The 20748-nt window shown below is 33.9% G+C and overlaps 1 protein-coding gene across 1 annotated transcript in view; it reads right to left on the bottom strand.

Moving 5' to 3' along the window:
* Positions 1 to 281: 281 nt before the first annotated feature.
* LOC126893182 (ceramide kinase) overlaps positions 282 to 20748 on the bottom strand; it is a 233251-nt gene continuing 212784 nt past the window's right edge. The window contains exons 5-6 of the mRNA XM_050663136.1: positions 9661 to 10126; positions 282 to 1257 (exon numbers count right to left, since the gene is read on the bottom strand). Of these exons, the coding sequence (XP_050519093.1) occupies positions 1176 to 1257; positions 9661 to 10126 (548 nt within the window). The 3' untranslated portion in view covers positions 282 to 1175. The remainder of the gene's footprint in view (positions 1258 to 9660; positions 10127 to 20748) is intronic.

Here is a 20748-nt window from a genome sequence, read left to right as displayed (position 1 = left end):
CCTACAATTATGAAAATAATTTCCAGGCTTTTCCCGAGGCAACTTTTGTTATAAATATTTTTTTCTCAAAGCTGTACTATAAACGGTTCCTGAGATATGGCCGAGAGCCATTCTTATTGGGACACCCGGTACATTTGAAGAGGTTGGGCGGCGCCTACCTTGCCTACCCCGACGGGCCGCCCCTAGTGTGCATACTTTCTGTGATATTTAACTCTGTTCACTTAGTTTCTTATTCCGTGCTATGGTCTAATACAGGGTGAGGAAGGAAAGTAAAATGAAAATTGGTTTAAAAATAATTTAATTTGAATGACTACACAAATATTTTAAGGAATGAATAATAAAAATAGCTCTATAGCCTCTACAACAATTTACCATATAGAAAAAATAATACTATTTGTAGGAATAGAGCAGAAAAATACTTTGAGTCAATACTTTCGAATAATTGTTTTAAGTAAAAAATGGTACCATGACATTTCGGAACACGACAGTTCGCAACCGGACAAATGGTAACGGACAATTCGTAGCGGCGACAGTTCGTAACTATACATATTCGTAACGGTACAATTCGTAACGTCAAAATTGAATGATTCTGCTTATTTTTGTTAACGTGGAAACTAACTTTTATTACAATTGAAAGTACCTACGTTAATCAATTTAACATTTTCATGATTAACATTTTGACATATTTCATATTTATTGGAAAAATAAATATTTATTATGTCTTAAAATAAATATAATCTAGTAATGTAAAGTGTATTAATTATTATAGTAAATACATTATTATATATCAAACTCTTTATATTTGTTGAATATTTTTCACACTTAATTTTACTACTTTAAATTGACTACTTTACTACTTACATTCAAGATAAAAAATTTAAAAAAATGTTTAGTTGTCATATTAACAAGAATATATGCAAAAATATGTGTGAAATATAATGTTTTAAAAGAAGTGGTCTTAAATAAGTACCATTACTTTTAGTGTAGGAATGTATGCAAAATGAATTTTTGTAAAAATTCCATAATACTAAATTTGCTAAAAAAAATGAAATGTTGACGTTACGAATTTGTATAGTTACGAACTGTCGCGGTTACGAACTGCCGCCGTTACCATTTGTGCTGTTACGAACTGTCGCGTTACGAGATGTATGGTCACGGTAAAAAATATAAAACGCTTAGAATCCACAGCAAGTTGGGTCAACAGAACAATCTCTTGGCCTTCCCCTGCTGAATATGGTGAGCAATTGACATCGTACCCTAAAACAACAAAAAAAAATTAATATGGTTGATAGTGCGACTAGATTATTGACATTCTCTTTGCTTTTATCCCTTTTCTTCCCATAAAGAGTCACCTTTCACAGACTCTGTGAGACCCGTCGATTTTTATGTATAAATGTGCGCTTTTAATCATAAATCTAAATGTACAGGGCGATTCACGCAAGCCTAGCATAATCGATAAGAAGCTTTATATTTAATGGAACGCCCTGTATATGTTTATATTTTAAAAAGCTGCTAAACTTTGTGAAATGGTGTAAAGAACGTTGAGACATGTCAACTTTTAAATTCAAATGTGCGGTCATATAATGAGAGGACCTAAATACCGCTTACTCCGGGCTCATTCCGGGCAAAATCGAAGGAACACGCTGGGTTGGAAGAAAACAACTGTCCTGGGACCTGATTCTAATTCATTTCAATGTCACAATTTAATTTCGACTCTTTTCTTATTCATTTCGATATTAGTTCCAACTGGGGATATTAACGTTATCATTTTGACACTGCTCAGAATTTGGGTTGGTCCTCCTGTTTATTGGATTTATTGGCTATGCAACCACCGCAACGTTTGTTGATAGTCTGGGCAAATTATCGAAAAAATGTCATTTTGGGAAAAGTTATTTACCAGCTATTTTATTGCTAAAATCGAATCTTAAGATTGCATATATATTAGTAATATGGGGTATGACAAGTTCGCAGAAAGTGTGTTATTTTATTTATAAATGAATTAGCACTCCCAAATCTTCTTTTTTTTTTCAATTAGTGCTCTGTAACTCCTAAGATTTTTCCCTTAAACGAAAAACACTCAAATAAAAATTCCCCGCAATTTAGTTCTGCACAAAGTTATTTTTTTCAGATTTCCTTCAACAAAAGTTTTACTCGGAAAATCCGAGTTTTCCAAATAAAAATCTGCAATTTTCAATTAAAATTTTAGGAAAGTAATTATTTATCAAAAATTAAATAAATTGGTGACATGAAAGATTTTTTATACCTAGTAGATTATATATCAGGAGGCCGGCGACAATCTCACCAATAGTTTAGCAATAATTAAAATGTTAAAAAAAATTCGGTCGAAAAAATAACCAGAAAGATTATGATACACCAGAATAACTATGATTTTCGTATAAAAAAGCTCTATACCTATTCAACGTACTTTACAGAATTGAAACTTGACTATTTGAGCGGTTTCAGGAATGTTATAAAGAAACAATTTTTTGGCTTAGTAACAAATGAAACCCCTCAGAAAATATCAGATTAAATTAAATTAGTTGAAGTGACGTATTCTATAGTGACGTATTTGTTTAAATTTTTTTTACGTTAATTTTAAACCAAAAAAATTCAAAAAAAATTATTTAAACAATTAATAATTTATAAACAAATAGTGCACTAGAACTTTTTAATACCTCTCATATAAAAAAGAATTACCTCAATATATACCAGAGTATTTGCGCTATTTTGTTTAAACTTTTACACTGGAATTTAGCTATGCCCAGAATCGCGAGGAACGGCCTTAAACATAAATTTAAATGTGCAAAGTGATTACGCAAGTGAAGCATAGTCCATCATCTTTATTTTTATGAAACACCCTGTATAATTTTTTGGTTTTATATGTTGTAATATGCTCTAGGTACCGTCTGAGCTCTAATTAGACTTGTTCACAAGATGACAGTTTGGTAGCAAGTGAACACTTGCTACCAAACTGGAATATGACATGGAATATTTTGAATATCCATGTTTAAGTTCGCATATTTCATCTATGCTTCCTTGACGGATTACTTTTAAAGGGTTTTACCCATATATTTTAATAATATTGTATTTTGGTGGTTAGCATGTTAGATCACGTAAGCACTGATGATGATTGGTCATCCAATCGAAAACTAGTTCTGTGATGTAGCCCTTTTTAGGCATTTTTAAATATATACCTTTTATAAAGGATTTTATTCGTTTTTTGTTCTATTTCATCTTGTCCGATCCTCATTGGGGTATTGGGATGTCCTCATCTGTATTTGTTATGATTTTGGTCTTGCTGTAATTCATATTACGGACTATCTTTCCAGCTTATATGGCCAGCTCTTTCATCATTTCAAACAATTCTTCTTTTTTATCGGTTATCAATACGATATGCCATCAGCGTACCTAACATGGTTCAAGCGTTTTCCACAATTTTTTATACCTTTTACTTCCCATTCTGGTTTCGAGAGGAAGTGAAGATAAAATGTGAAGAAAAGAAGAAAGCCTTTTTACAATACAGAACACAACAAACACAACAGACATACAACCACTATAAAAGAATTAGAAACGAAACAAACACTTTAGTCCAGCGTTTCTCAACCTTTTACCATTTGCGACCCAATGTTCCATAATTATTTTCATCGCCCCCCCCCCCCACTGATATAATAACAATCTATTTATGCAATAATAAATATATAAATAATAGTTAATGAAGAAAAAAGGCATCTATGTATCATTTGCTCAAAAATGTTAGCAGCCGACAGCATGAAACCTAATAAACTATAAAGACATTTGGAAACGCTTCATAGTGAATACATTAACAAACCCCGAGAATTCTTTGAGTTAAAATTAAAATCACATGAGAAGCAAAAATCATTTTTAATAAAAACTTTAACTGTGAATGAAAAAGCTTTACTTGCCTCTTATAAAGGCTCATACATATATCAAATAGCCAGGTCTAAAAAGCCTCACACTATTGGTGAAGATCTTATTTTGGCAGCTGCAATTCAAATTGTAGAAACTATGTTTGAAGATAATTTTGCCAAAAAATTGGAGTCTATACCTCTTTCAAATGATACCTGTTGCCCGTCGAATTGGTGATTGAAGATGTACAAGATCAGCTACGCGGGAAGCTACGTGACAAGCTGTTTCCGATTCAGCTTAATGAGGCAACAAATAGCAATAAAGATGCTCATTTTATTGTCTACGTTCGATTTTGTGATGGCACATCAGTAGTAGAAGAACTACTTTTATGCAAACCAATAGAATTGAGAACAGCACGTTTGCATGATTTTCGGTCTTAAATGATTACATAAATGAAGTAAAAATTGAGTGAAAGAATTGCGTCGGAATATGCACTGATGGTGCTCGTGCAATGTCCGGAAAGTTTCAAAGTCTACAAGCGCTTGTGAAACAAAAGTCTCCAATGTGTATATGGACACACTGTATGATCCACAGAGAAGCTGTGGCTTCCAAAGAAATGTTTCCTGGCCTGAATAGAATATTGTGCTAACAAAGGTTGTAACAGTAGTTAATTACATAAAAATAATACCTTTGAAAACTAGAATCTTTTCTGTACTTTGTAGAAACATGGGTGCAGTACATTCAGCATTATTATTTTATTGTGAGGCAAGATGGTTATCACGTGGGAAATTTTTACAACGTGTTTTTGAATTAAGACATGAAATCGTCATTTTTATAGAAGAAGAAAAGAGACAGGAAGCCGAGATGTTTCGCGATGGTTTATTTTTGATGAAATTGAGCTACTTGGTTGATATATTGGAGAAACTAAATATTTTGAACCTACAGCTTCAAGGAGCCAATACACATATATTACATTGTATACGAATGATAATAAGTTAACGCTTTCTGTACAAAATTGGAATTGTGTAGCAGAAATTTAAAGCAAAAAACCTAGAAATGTTTGCCAATGTGGATGAATGTTTTAAAACTTAAAATGTTGAAGAACAACACGTGAAAGTTGTTCTTGTAACCATTGAAAATCATTTAACAATGCTGACAAAACATTTTAAAACATATTTTTTTGCCGACGACCAATTAATACTTAGTTACGAGTGGGTCAGGAATCCGTTTCAAAGTACACCCGAAGGGCTCTCTGCTGCTGAAGAATAAACCTTCATAGACTTTACAGCAAATTCCGAAATCAAGAAACAATTTAATAATAAATCCCTCTTTGAATTTTGGGCAGGGGTAAATGATGAGTTTTCTGCACTAAAAACCAAAGCGTTCCGTATACTATTACCGTTTTCAACATTCTACCTTTGCGAAACAAGATTTTCCGCGGTGGCGGCTTTAAAGACCAAATATAGATCACAGCTAAAAATATAGAAAAATAACTGAGAGCTTCTATTTCTAATATTACACCCTGTTTCGATTAACTCTGCAAAACAGGCTCAAGGAAGTCACTAATTTACATTAAACTTGATTATTAATTTAGTATTCAGTGCTCTTTATAACTATAATAGCTCCTTATCAGTGTTCATGTGTATTTTATTATGTCAGAATTTTGTTTTGCTTTGATTTTAGTAAATTAGTCAATATTGTTGGTGTCTTTTTTTATGCTCACGCCCCCCCATTACTATAACCGCGCGCCCCACAGGTTGAGAATCACTGCTTTAGTCAGACAAATAAAAAGAGAACACTGGGAGAGTTTCTCAAAACAGATGGAACACGACTTCTACGGAACACAAAAGGAAATATGGAGAATGATCAGAGGACAAAGAAAAGAGATGAACGAACTAATAAAAACGAAACACATTCAGAAGGAAACTTGGGCAGACTATTTTCGATCTCTGTTTGCTAAAGATAATGATAACGAACCACCAACACCTGAAGTGACAACAAATGAAGAAATAAATATTGAAGAAGCAGAGGTAACGGAAGCATTAAGGAAATTAAAAAATAGAAAATCACCAGGAGAGGACAGAATATCGAATGAACTCCTAAAGTATGGAGGACAAGACCTGACCAAACAATTATGAAAACTATTCCAAAAAATAATAGAACAAAACAGAATATCACAAGAATGGACATCAAGCATCCTAATACCTTTCTTCAAAAAGGGAGAAAAATCGGACCTGGAGAATTACAGAGGAATTAATTTATTAAACACAACACTAAAATTAACGACCAAAGTGATAACAAACAAACTGAATAAAATTATAACATTAGCAGAAGAACAACAAGGTTTTAGGTCGGGAAGATCATGCAGCGACGCTATATTTATAATGAGGCAGATTCAAGAAAAATCGTTAGAATACAACAAACCGGCATACTTATGTTTCGTGGATCTTAAGAAGGCATTTGACAGGGTCAAATTAAAGGATGTTATCCATTTATTGTACGCAAGAGAGGTACCTCTAGGAATAATTAAAACGATCTAAAATATCTACCAGAACAACACAATAAAAGTACAAGTAGATGAAAAACTAACTGACCCAATTGAAGCTGGCAATGAGATAAGACAGGGAGATTCCCTGAGTCCTCTGTTGTTCAACCTGATCATGGACGAAATAATAAAAAAAGTAAGAACAAAAAAAGGATACCAAATGGGAGAAAAACAACTTAAAATAATCTGCTATGAAGACGACGCAATACTAATCTCTCAAAGTGAAGATGATTTACAACGTATGCTGCACGAATTTAATATAACCGCTAGAAAATTTAACATGTTAATTTCCCCAAAAAAGACTAAATGCATGGTCATAACAGCAGATCTAATAAGGTGTAAATTAGAGCTGGAGGGTCAAATAATAGAACAAGTCATGGAGTTTAAATATCTAGGCATCACACTATGCAGCTACGGAAAGCTCGAAACAGAAGTGGAAGATCAGGTGAATAAAGCAAACAGAGCCGCAGGTTGCCTGAATGAAACAATATGGAGAAATAAAAACATCGGAAAAGAAGTGAAAGGCAGAATTTACAAAACAGTCATCAGACCAATAATGACATACGCGGCAGAAACACGACCTGATACAGAAAGAACAAAAAGAATGCTAGAAACAGCAGAGATGAAAACATTGCGAAAAATCGATGGTAAGACGCTGTGGTATAGAGCTAGAAGTGCAGATATACGAAGGAGATGCAAGGTGGACAACATTAATAACTGGGTGAAAAGCAGAAGAGTAGAATGGAACGACCACATAAGCCGAATGACAACAAATAGAGTAGTAAGGACGGCGAGAGACGGTTCCCCAATAGGAAGACGATCAGTGGGAAGACCACGAAAAAGATGGAATGACAACTTACTGGAGGCACATTGAAAAACAGACAGAGTAATGTCTATATAAAAAGAAGAAGAAGAAGAGAGAAGGCTTCCCATTCTAATCTTATAAAAATATCTTCCAAAGCCTGATTGAAAAGTTTCGGTGATATTGTGTCACCCTGTCTCACGCTTCTGTTTATTTGTATTGATTTTGTTCCTTCATATTTATTTTAATAGGGAACTTGCACATAAAAATATTTTTTCATAAAATTGTTAATTTATGTTTAAAAATGATAAATTCAAAATATTACGTCTTAACAACTAATAGTGTACGTACAACAACTGATTATAATTCCGCGCCCGAAATTACCGTTTCAAACAACTTTAAAAGCGCGCGCTTGGGTCTGACGTCACCAACCATGATATTTACCACTGTTCTCGTTTGGCTACTGCCTAGTGCCAGACGTGCACTCTGCAGATAATATCTTGTAAAGATTTTCATGCATTCATAATATTATTTTTAGTTTAGGGAAATACATTTTTATTTTACAACATAGGTATCTCAAATGCCAAATTATATTATAAATTTGAACAAAATTAAATACCTAAATTAATATCATATTTCTTAAAAAATGTAAGTACATAGATACTACTAAAAAATTACTTATACAAAGAAAAAGAAAGAATGTTTTATTATAATATATAAATATATATTTAGTTTAAAATATGAATTTCATTCTCACATAAAGAAATAAAAAATATTTTATGGATGAAACTTTATTTTATCAAATTTTTATTCCATTTATTTTTAATAATTATCAGATCCAAATAGATGCGGGAAAATGGAAAATATTTACATTCCAAAAGTCTTGTGCTATACTAATCAAACTGTCGATAAGATCTGCGTCATATCTATCCAAATATAAGTAAATTTTGAATTATTTTTAAAGTGTGTATCTGGTAATCTGGTACGCAAAATCAACACTTTTTTTTTCAAATAGAAACATTATTTGCAACTGTACTTTTGCATTGTACATTGTAACATTGGTTATTTGGTTGTCTATTGGTTATTAAATGTTCCAAATATATGTACTTCTGGTCGTAATATTTTGTAATAAACAAAACTAAAACCTATAATTTATAAATATTTTAAATTCATAACAAAGAAGAAAGAAAATAAAAATAAACAAAACTTTTAGTAATAAAAGTCAGAGTAACTAAAAACTATTGTTAAAAACAATTTAAACGTGTTTATTAATAATACTTATAATAGGTACCTACTTATTTGCCTCCTCGCATTTCTCCAATAGAATAACTTTCACTGCTTTTTATAAAATTTGCCACCATGAAGACATCAACTACTGTAGATTGTCAGATTAACTTTTTGAAAAACCCTAGTCAGTCATATTATACATTTAAAAACACTACTTTATAAAGTAGCACTCAAAACGATCAATTTCAGTTTGAAACTAAATGTATACTCATTATGGAACTATACAAGAACACAAATACCTTGGAATTTCCAATTAAATAATATGATTAAAATGGAATTAATACAATCCACAAAACAACCTTTTTTTTGAACTTTTATTTACATCAACTTCTACATGAGAGTTTTAAGTAAATGTGAATGAATTTGTAAATAATTTCGAAATCTAGCGGCTTTGTTGTCGACTCACAGAAATCTAGCAGGTAGACGTGGGTCGTGACGTCAGACCCGTTTACGCGCCTCTGAAGAAATTTGAATTTTATAGCTTTTTCAATGTCTCGTAATAAGCCTATGGGTTAACAATATTTGTTTTTTTTTGCATGCATGCGTTTTATGATCATGTTACCTTATATTTTTTAATATTATTTTAATATTTAAAAATATATGCAAGTTCCCTATTGTTGTTTTGGCGTCCTTATATATATTGGCTATTAGGTCTGTATATATGTGGTCAATTCTGCTGTTAATTAAAGAACTTTTCACTGCCCAATGTTCGACACTATCGAAAGCCTTTTCGAAATCTATGAACGCTATATATAGAGGAGTGTGGTATTCATTTGCTAGTTTTATAAGGATTTTCATACTTAATAAATGGTCACTTGTACTGAATCCCTTTCTAAAACCAGCTTGTTCTTTCGACTGGTATCCGTCGAATTTTGTAGTTAATCTATTGTTTAAAATTTTTGTTAGGAGTTTATACATTACATTGAGGAGTGTTATAGGACATAGGACGTTGATTTTTTTTATATATCTGCTTTGTCCCCTTTTTTGTGTGAGATAATGGTTACGTTTTCCTTCCGGTTGTTTGGGATTCTTTTTTATTTTAATATTTTGTTAAAATGGGAATGGAGAGTATTAATCACTCTCCATTCCCTGGAAATTAATTAAATGACTAATGTCTTAAAAATATGTAGAAAAATTGAAAAATAAAGAAGATACTTACTTTGCACGTATATTAATTTGGTGCTGTACTTCTCCATCACAGTTCCATTTGCTATTCCCTTCAATAGCCCTAAAACAAAATTCTCGCGCGCATAAAGTCTCCACGAAGGGCAAATCTTCGATAGAAGGATCGTTGCTGGACAACCTCAATAGTAATCTGACATTATTTAATACGGAAGTATGCTTAACCAACACCAAGTGTACCATCCCATCCCCTAAATGACTAAACGGAGCTATGCCCTTTGGACTTCGGCTGCATGCACAGCTTATATTAGCACCAGTAACCATAAAGAATTTCCCAGACAACGTTTGCCATTTACAGCCTAGTTTATTCATTTTGAGTTCTCTGCTGTTTTCGCATTTATCACAATTTTCATGGCAAGGGATGTCTTGAACAACACCGTCATTCTCCGAATATACCGCTAGCTCTCCGTAGTAACCTCTGTTACTCACTAATTTCTTGAAACCTGCAACAAATAGTTATTTCTCATTACTTACAAATGGAATGCTCAAAATTTTGTATCTGAATTAAGTGACAACAAATTAGGGGTGAGTCGGCTAATGGTGCGCGTCGGGTAATTGTGCGCATCAATGTTTCTATACTCTATTTACCGAACAGACGGAGTAATCAAGTGAATAAATCACAATATTTCGTCAGAATACCTTAACCCACACCTTTGTACGCAATACCGATAACAAGGTATTCGCTATTAGTGTTATCGGTATTGTGTACAAGGGTGTGGGTTAAGGTATTTTGAAGAAATATTTTGCTCTATTCGCGTGATTACTTCGTCTGTTCAGTAGACGGAGATTAATCCCCTATTTAATAAAATTACTAAGTACTCATCGGGCACCCCCTTCAAAAACCTATATGTAAAAGGTTTTTTAAGCTACTTTTTTTTAAATAAAGTAAGTTATCAATCGAAGTAGCACAGAAAACGACAATAAATATCGTTCCCATACCACCAGATTGACAACAGGTAGAATACTTTCTTTCGTTACAACCTCCCGAGATTTTAAAAAATTATAAATCATACAGGATGCCGAGGAAATTAAGATGAGAGAAATAATTCACAACTCATCTGCTCAGCGTGGTAAAAGTTAAAACAAGAAAGATTCCTTAATACTCGTACAAAAGAGTAAATGAATTAAAAATGTATAAACATTTTCATTTGCAACACGAAAATGCAGCAGCTGCATAATACTCTGGTTAAATCGGAGAGTGCAGGAAGAGTCTATCCCGGTTTCGCAGGTCTTTTCCCCCTCATCAGTAGTCCCATATCCTCTTCTCTCCGATTTCCCCAGGTATCATACTTTGGGCCTTTCCGAATTGCAAAGAAAGAAATGTCACGGATGAACTACACTAGGTTCGCTTTCAAGATGCAGTAGAAATAAACAAACCAAGACACGTTAAATGCCACTAGGAGCACAACCGAATCATAATTTACAATATCCAGTTACATTGTAAATCCTAAATCATGATTTCCAAAGTTTATACATTGTAAATTATGATTCGGGAGTGCTTCTAGCAGTGGCGGCTCGTGGCTTTAGGGACAGGGTCGGCAAGGCTTTGTCTCCTCAGATAGGTATGGCATCTAATTAAAAGGCTTCAATTTCATACAAGATTTTTGGTTTTGTATTTTTTTTATTTTTTTTTTTTGTTTTTTTTTTGTAAACCTGTTTATAAATTAACTCTAGTCTATATTGTTTCGAAGTAGCAAAATGGGTTATAACGTCATTGTAAAATTTATTATTGCTTTGGAGAGGTTTTACAAGTTTTTTTATATTGACATTTGAGACAAGTTTGACATTCTCTCGTGTTTCATGGTGTTTCGACAATACGTTTTGACTCTTTTGAGACAAGAGAAATGCCGTTCATTTGAGGCAGAATTTGCCCACATTTGAGCACAATAATTTATTAAATTCGGGAACAGTTTGTTATACCTAATGAATTGCAGTATATAAAATTAAACATATTTTGTAACTTATGCCACCTTCCAAAAATATTTAGATCAGCATATAAAACTGTTAAGTAATCCATTTTCTTATTTTATTTGATTAAAGAATGATGGATAATTTTTAATGAACTTGTCTAATAGATATTTTGAAAATGCTTTGGAAATAATAATTGAGTTATCCTTCCACTTAAAAAGGTCCGGAACATTGTTTAAATAATCAAAATGTCAAAAAATGAAGAAAAACTTCGATTTATTTCTTCGTTTTTTGATTTTAACTTTCAAAGTACATATGCACTTCTGAGAAAAGTTACACTGACATAAAAGTTGGGTAATTAAATTTCCTACAATATAGGATGGGTTAAAAATTTTAAAAAGTGTCATCCTTGTTGCAAAACAGCAATAATTGCGAAAAAAACATAAAAAATAAGTATTCGCATTTTACGTTTTTCAACCATTTATGCTACACTTACGGCCTTCATATTTTAACCAGAAAACTTTTATGATATAATAAAACAATACTGTAAATTTCATTAAGATCGATTTAATACATTTTGCAATCCAGCTTTTGCAAAAAAAATTAATTTTTTCAAAATGTTCAAATGTAGTACTGACAATAAAGCAGATAGCAAGTTGAATTTTTTTACATATAGAAGAAAGGTACAGTATTCTTCTATACGTAAAAATAAATTCAACTTTCTGTCTGCTTTATTTTCAGTTCTGCAACATTTTGAAAAAATGAATTTTTTTGCGAAAGCTAGATTGCAAAATTTATCTTGCAAAATCTATTGAACCGATCTTAATGAAATTCACAGAATTGTTTTATTATATGATGTAGTTTTTCTGGGTAAAATTTTGAAGGTTCTAAGTGTAGCATAAACGGTTGAAAAACGTAAAATGCGAATACTTGTTTTGTATGATTTTTTCGAAATTATTGCTATTTTGCAACAAGAGTGACAATTTTTAAAATTTTTAGCTAATCCTATATTGTACGAAATTTAATTACGCAACTTTTATGTCAGTGCAACTTTTCTCGAAAATGAATACTTTTAAAGTTATAATCAAAAAATGAAGAAAAAAATCGAATTTTTCCTTCATTGTTTGACATTTTGGTTATTTAAACAATGTTCCGGACCTTTTTGAGTGGGAGGATAACTCAAATATTATTATATGAGTTATTTTCAAGCAATTTCTGCAAACAAATATGAGTCACCTCTCAACGTCCAAATTAATGTTACTAATATTTTTACAGATGCGCCCTGGTCATAAGTACGTGTCTTGTTGCCGTTTGCAGATTACCGCTCTGCTCTCGGCAGATTGTTTTTCTGCCGTACTTGTCATTCAAATAAATACGGGGGATGTATAATTGGTTGCCTATCGGCTAATATTCCATAGCGTCTTATTACTAGCAAATGTTCATTCTGGGTACGGCTAGCCGAAGCGGGCCTTGAATTCACACAATCGCAGTCGGGTGTATGGCTGGCTAGGATCATTAATTTGAAAAGTCTATTACGCACACCGCACAGGGATCACTTAACGTATCGGATCGATCGAATTCTCTTAAAAACAATGAATAAAATTTAGTCTGTATTATCTCACAGATATTTTTTATTTCACAGAAACGAATATCATCAACTCTGATTAATTTATATATGTATTTAAAAAAATCTATAATGTGTCCATAAATGTGTGGGTCGGCACTGCCGACCCTGCTGACCCTGACCAGCCGCCACTGGCTTCTAGTAGCATTTAACGTGTCTTGGTTTGTTTATTTCTAGTGCATCTTGAAAGCGAACCTAGTGTAGAGCCATGTACCGAAAAATAAAGTAAGTTATCAATCGAAGTAGCACAGAAAACGACAATAAATATCGTTCCCATACCACCAGATTGACAACAGGTGGAATACTTTCTTTGGTTACACCTCCTGAGATTTTCAAAATTTATAAATCATACAGGATGCCGAGGAAATTAAGATGAGAGAATTTTAAATAATTCACAACTCATCTGCTCAGCGTGGTAAAAGTTCCAACAAGAAAGATTCCTTAATACTCATACAAAAGAGTCAATGCATTAAAAATGTATAAACATTTTTAATTTCTTTGCAACACGAAAATGCAGCAGCTGCCTAATACTCTGGTTAAATCAGAGAGTGCAGGAAGAGTCTATACCGGTTTCGGAGGTTTTGAAAATCTCAGGAGGTGTAACCAAAGAAAGTATTCCACCTGTTGTCAATCTGGTGGTATGGGAACGATATTTATTGTCGTTTTCTGTGCTACTTCGATTGATAACTTACTTTATTTTTCGGTAGATGGCTCTAGTTCATCCGTGACGTTTCTTTCTTTGCTATTTGGAAAGGCGCAAAGTATGATACCTGGGGAAATCGGAGAGAAGAGGATATGGGACTACTGATGAGGAGTAAAAGACCTCCGAAACCGCTATAGACTCTTCCTGCACTCTCCGATTTAACCAGAGTATTATCCAGCTGCTGCATTTTCATGTTGCAAAGAAATTGAAAATGTTTATACATTTCTACTTTTTTTTCTTTACTGGCCTAAAATACAAATATGCAACTCCAGGACCTCAGAGAAAATTACTAAATAATTTGAAAATATGTGGGAGTATCAAACTATTGATGTTATTGTATGAAAAGTATTTTGTGATTAAAAATTAAATTAACTTTTCGGTTCTAATGTGAGCATGACATCAAAAGAAAAATATTCTAGATATATGACTGTAGCTTTGATTTTATATAGTAATTGCCAAATAAATATAAATTTTGAAATAGCAAACGGCAATAGAACATTATTACTGTGCAATACAGGATGAGGTTTTTTACTTTTTTTAACAATTATGTAGAAATGTCGATAATACACTCACTGGCATAATTAACCACCTTGTATTTATACTCAGTTTGCAGAAATTGTCAATATAGGAGCACATTTTATGAAAGATACGGTGAAAGATAGGAAATAAAACAATAAAAATTTTGAAAAAAGTTCGTTTATCAAGGGATGCTTAGCAACAATCCAATGTTTAAAAATCTTCGAAAAAAATGTCCAGATTTAGCCACACTCCCTCTAAGGGGAAAATTGACTCATCCCAGATACCTACGGTATCAAAAGGATTGAGCTCTGGTGGGACTCTTTCCGTGTTATCGAGCCCTAGGTGACTTGGTATGCAGGTGTATCTCCCAAAAATTTTCGTACACATCTGGCCGTTGCGAGTAGTACTGCTTTCTGCATGGTCTTATAAAGACGTTCATTAAGACCCAGCTTTTTTATGCTTTCGAGGAGGGTCTTCGGAATGACTCCAGTAGTAGACATAATAATCGGTATCGTCTGGGTACTTTGCATTCTCCATTGTCTCCGTATTTGAATTTCCAGATTTCTGTACTTGGCGATCTTTTCAGTAAATTTAGTACGTAGATTATTGTTGTTAGGAATCGCCACATCAATGAGGGTTGTTTGTCTCGTTAATTTATTGACTAATACGAGATCTGGTCTATTATGCGCCACTGTTTGGTCTGTGAGCACAGTGCGGTCCCAGTATAGCTTGTAGTTAGTCCTCAAGCATACTCTCAGGGACGTATTGATAATATGGGAGATGGTCGGTTTGGAGAAGTCCCAGCTTGATAGCTATCGCCTGATGAAGGATTTTTCGCACTGCGTCATGCCGTTCCTTGTACTCAGTTGCAGCAAATGCCTGGCAGCCCCCTGTAAGATGTTGGATGGTTTCTTGGGCTTGACATCCATATCGGCATCTGTCGTTTTGAACATGAGGGTCTTTGATGATATATTTCAGGTAATTTCTAGTTGGTATAACCTGATCCTGAATGGCAAGTAATGAACCCTCCGTTTCAGGGAACATCTTTCCTGATGTCAACCAGTAGTTCGACGCTATATTGTCGACATAATCTTGGCTGACCTCATTGGGATGTCGCCCGTGCAGAGGTTTACCCATCCAGGCGCGCACTTTTTCGTCCTTAGGTGGTTTATGCGCAGTTCTGCTTCCCTCAGTTTTATCGGTGTTGTGTCATCTACTGCGCAGATAGCGCGATGTAGAGTAGATGTTTCAGCCTGCATCTGAAAATAAGATCTTAAATTAGCAATTTGTTTGTCTAATTGCTCACCTATATCCATAAGTCCTCTTCCTCCTAAATTCCGTGGTAATGTCGTTCTTTCTACTGCACTTTTTGGATGGTGTTTTTGTGCCTTTGTGAGGTGCGTTCTTACTTTTCGCTGAAGATTTTCTATGTCCGTTTTTGTCCACTTAACAATGCCAAATGAATAGCTAAGCGCGGAACATGCGTAGGTGGTTAGTGCCTTAAACAAATTTCTACTATTAAGGTTTGAGCGAAGCAGCTGTTTTACCCTTCGCATAAACTCAGTAGTTATCTCTGTTTTCATTTGTTTATGGTCAATTCTCCGCGCCTGCTTTACTCCAAGATATTTATACATATCGTTTTCACCCATGGCCACGACGTTCTGGCCATTTTGCATATCGAATCCTCCGGGCTGTACTTTTCCTCTGACTATATTTAAAATACGGCACTTGTCTAGTCCGAAGTGCATGCTAATATCATTAGAAAAAGTTTCTACAGTTTTTAGCATCTCATCGAGTTGGTTTCGAGTGGAAGCCATTAATTTCAAATCATCCATATACAATAAATGGTTAAGCTTCGCCACCACATTGTTGTTATTTTTGATGCTAAAACCTGCGTCTGTGGAGTTCAATAGCTGAGATAGTGGGTTCATAGCTAGACAGAACCACAGTGGACTCAACGAATCTCCTTGAAACAGGCCCCGGCTGATTGCGATATTTTCAGTTTCGATGTTATTTTCACCAGGTATTTGAAGGTGAATTCTAGTCTTCCACTCCGTCATTATATGTTCTAAAAAGGTCACTATATTATCATCGACTTTATATATTCTCAATATATCTATAAGCCATTCATGCGGCAATGAATCAAAGGCCTTCTTGTAATCAATGAAGGCAGTAAAAAGATTCCTTTTTTTGGAATATGCCTGGTTAGAAATGACCGAGTCGATGATGAGTTGTTCTTTGCAACCCATGGAACCCTTAGCGCATCCTTTCTGTTGAGGCTCTATGATATTGTTCAGAGCACAGTGTTGGTAGATACGCCGGGCTATACAGGATGTGACCAATTTATACAAAGTTGGAAGACAAGTAATTGGGCGGTATTTGGCTGGATCTTGGGTGTTATTTTGATCCTTCGGAATTAAATAAGTGGTTCCCTGAGTTAGGAATGATGGTATATCCTGCGGATTAGAAATAACATGATTAATTAGTGTTGATAAGCATTCATGAACACTCCAAAACTTCTTGAGCCAAAAGTTTTGAACTCCGTCTGGACCAGGAGATTTCCAGTTATGAAGCTCTTTGATGGTATTTAAGACTTCTTCAGTAGTGAAGGGTTCGTAAAGGGTGGTAATGTAGTGTTAGCAGTTCTGTGTCGTATCTTCTATCCATCCAGCATTGTTGTTAAGAGCAGCTGGCGCGGAAAGTTGATTTCCCCAAAACTCATGAATTTCTTCTTGTTCAATGTTTAAAAATCTTCGAAAAAAATTATTATTATTATTATTATTACAACAGGTTTAGGAAATTTGAGACATCAAAAATGACCCATTTTTAAGTTGGTGCGTTAATTTCTTGGAGTAGTGAATTTAAAACTTTTATGAAAATATCGAATGAGCTGCATGTGTGGGTCCATACTAAGTAAGTCTTCTTCATTCTTGTTCTTCCTCTTTATAAGCAATTCTGCTTGTTCATTGGCGGATTGATCCCTCTATGGAAGGTTGCCACTCCATCTTTTGCGCGGTCGGCCGATACTTCTTCTACCGATTGGTGATTTATCTCTTGTTATTTTTGATCACACGTGTCTGCCCCATTCTGGTTATGTGGTTATTCCATTCTTTTTTTTTCTATTTAGTGTCCATTCGTTTATACACTGTACGTTACGTTGTATTTTAATATCTTCACTCCTCTTTTGATCTCTCAGTGTATTTTCTGTAATTCTTCTCAGTAGTCTCATCTCTGCCGTTTCCAGTAGTCTTTGTGTTGTGGCTGTATCAGGTCTTGTTTCTGATGCATATATGTCATTATTGATCTTACACTGGCTTTATAAATTCTTGATTTCATCTCAGTGTTAATATGTCGGTTTCGCCATACAGTGTTATGAAAACACCAATGAAAATCAACAATGAAAAATTATGAAAATCTATAATCTAAAATCTGATAATTTTTATAACACCTAAATTTGATTCCTATCAGTCCAAAGAACAGGCAGGCTTTAAGGCAGGATATGGCACAAATGACCATTTGTCAACTCAGATCCTCCATGCTACTCGCGAGAATCACTGTGCCGTCAGTATATCTTATGTTCTATATTATTTCTCCATTTATCTTTATGCCCTCTATGCTTCCCTCTAAACCTTTTTGGCTGAGTTTTATCAATACAAAAGTATCGATATTTAACGTTTTTCTGCTTTGAACAGCCCTGTATAAAGTTAATAATAAAGCATAAATTATTTAGCCATAGCATATAGGAAAAATTAAGTGATGAACGGATATGAGTAGAACTAGAAGTATTGTTTAATCAGTCAATCAGATACTGGAAAATTATAGTAATAAAGAAACACGGTATTTTATATACACACAACCAAACTTATATGGAATCACCATGTACATATTTCAAAGCAATATTTATTTCTTCTGAAAAAACTTTTATTGTTGCGAAGAATAAAGGTTTTTATTGAAAATAAACAAATCGAAAGACAATCAGATAGTACAGCTCGCGCTCGGTACGGTATAAGTTATTTGCTTGAGTTGCAAATTGAACGAAAAAAAATAAACTAACTTTTGCGTCCAAAAACGAAAATATGCTTCATGTGGGGTTAAAGAACTTACAACGGGAAAATATTATTGGTCTTGTGGAGCAAGTAATGTTCTCAGAGAGACATAGCTGCAGAGCTACGCGTAACACACGGCGTTCTGTCCAAAACCTATGCTAGGTAACAGGAACTAGGAAAGTTCAAAAATAAAGCAAGGGAAAGTCGCCAAAAAGTAATAACGGCTCGCCACGATCGTTTAATTGTCCAAGCAGCTGGAAGACACCCAACCATTTCTCACCTGCAGCTCCAAAGGCAGCTTTTGGAAGTACAGGTGTAACTGTTTCAGTTGAAACGATAAGAAGAAGAGTTTCTGCCAAGAAGTATACAGCAGGAGACAGTTATGGGTTCCCGAATTATCCAGACAGCACAAGATTGATTGCCTAAATTGGTGTCTTCACCACCAAAACTGGAACATTGGGAATTGACAAAGTGTGCTATTTTCAGAAAAAGTCAGGATTTGTGTAAAATCAGATGACCCACGAAATCGTGTACTTAGACGTCGAGGAAGACAAGCAAGAACGAAAACTGTCAGATCTGTTGACAAATATAAAAGAGGAAGTGTAATGTTCTGGAGAGGAATTGTGATCGGTAAAAAAAATTTCTTTTAATTTTCATCCAATTAACTTTAATTGCTCACAGGTATTTTGATAACCTGTAGTTAGCTGGAGAGGTGCAACAGGAGAAAATTTAATTTTAATGCATGATAATGAACCTCCACATACCATTGGAGTGACTAGAGACATAATTGAAGCAGAAGGTTTGGAGTGGCCTGCTTGCTCACCCGAGCTTAACCCTATAGAGTATTTGTGGCATATGCTTAAAAGAAAAATTAGAGCTCGCCGGGATAATCCACAAAACACCGCACGGCTAGTACAAGCTGCTCTTGAGGAATGGAGCAACCTACCACAGCAAAATGTTGATAATTTGATTAGGAGCGTCCCCACGCAAACTGAAGCTCTCGTAAGAACTAAAGGTGATAACACTGACTACAAAAAAAAAACAAAAAAATAAATAAAATCAAATTAAACATTATTCGTTTTACATTGAAATTTTTTATGCTACTATGTAGTTTCAAATTTGTTTTTGAAGTGAAAACTTCTTTAGGGACGTTGTGCACTTTTTTGATAGGGGGAAAAGCATTGAATTCGCGACCGTCATCGCGACCGTCATTGCGACCGTCATCGCTTATGCTATATATTATGTGTATGCATTTATAAATTGTGTAAAGGTATTTAATTTCAAAATACATAAATGTAAACCATATTTTAAGATGGGGAAAAAGGATTTATTTCGCGACCGCCTTCGCGACTGTCATCTCTTCGGCTAAATAAATTTTGTACGTATATACATACGTTATGTGTATGTATGTATATATATATATATATATATATATATATATAAATTGTATAGAAGTATTTAAATTTAAAATAAATGTAAAACCTATTTTTGGATGGGGAAAAAGGATTTATTTGACGACCGTCATCGCGACCGTCATTTCTTCAGCGAAATAAATTTTGTACGTATGTATATTATGTGTATGTATATATAAATTGTATAGAAATATTTAAATTAAAAATAAATGTAAAACCTATTTTAAGATGGGGAAAAGGATTTATTTGACGACCGTCATCGCGACCGTCATTTCTTCAGCGAAATAAATTTTGTACGTATGTATATTATGTGTATTTATATATAAATTGTATAGAAGTATTTAAATTTAAAATAAATGTAAAACCTATTTTTGGATGGGGAAAAGGGATTTTTTTGGCGACCGTCATCTCTTCGCCGAAATAAATTTTGTACGTATATTTATTATGTGTATGTATACATAAATTGTGTAGAAGTAGTTAAATTTAAAATAAATGTAAAATCTATTTTAGGATGGGGAGAAAGGATTGATTTCGCGACTGTCATCGCGACCGTCATCGGTTTGACGAAATAAATTTTGTACGTATATTATTACAAATGTACGTATAATAATAGTAATATTATTGAAGTGAAAACTTCTGTAAGGGCGTTGTGTACTTTTTAAATGGGAAAAAAGCATTGAATTTGCGACCGTCATTGCGACCGTCATCGCTTCGGCGAAATAAATTTTGTACGTATACATATATTATTATGTGTATGTATATAGTGTAGAAGGCACGCAACGAGTATAATATAATATTGTTATAACAACTATTTTTGAACGGGGATAAATAATTGATTTCGCGACCGTTATCG

The sequence above is a fragment of the Diabrotica virgifera genome, chromosome 10 (genome assembly GCF_917563875.1).
Source record: "Diabrotica virgifera virgifera chromosome 10, PGI_DIABVI_V3a".
NCBI lineage: Eukaryota > Metazoa > Arthropoda > Insecta > Coleoptera > Chrysomelidae > Diabrotica > Diabrotica virgifera.
Note: the sequence above shows the minus strand (reverse complement) of the source record. Positions and strands in the feature narration are given on the sequence as shown.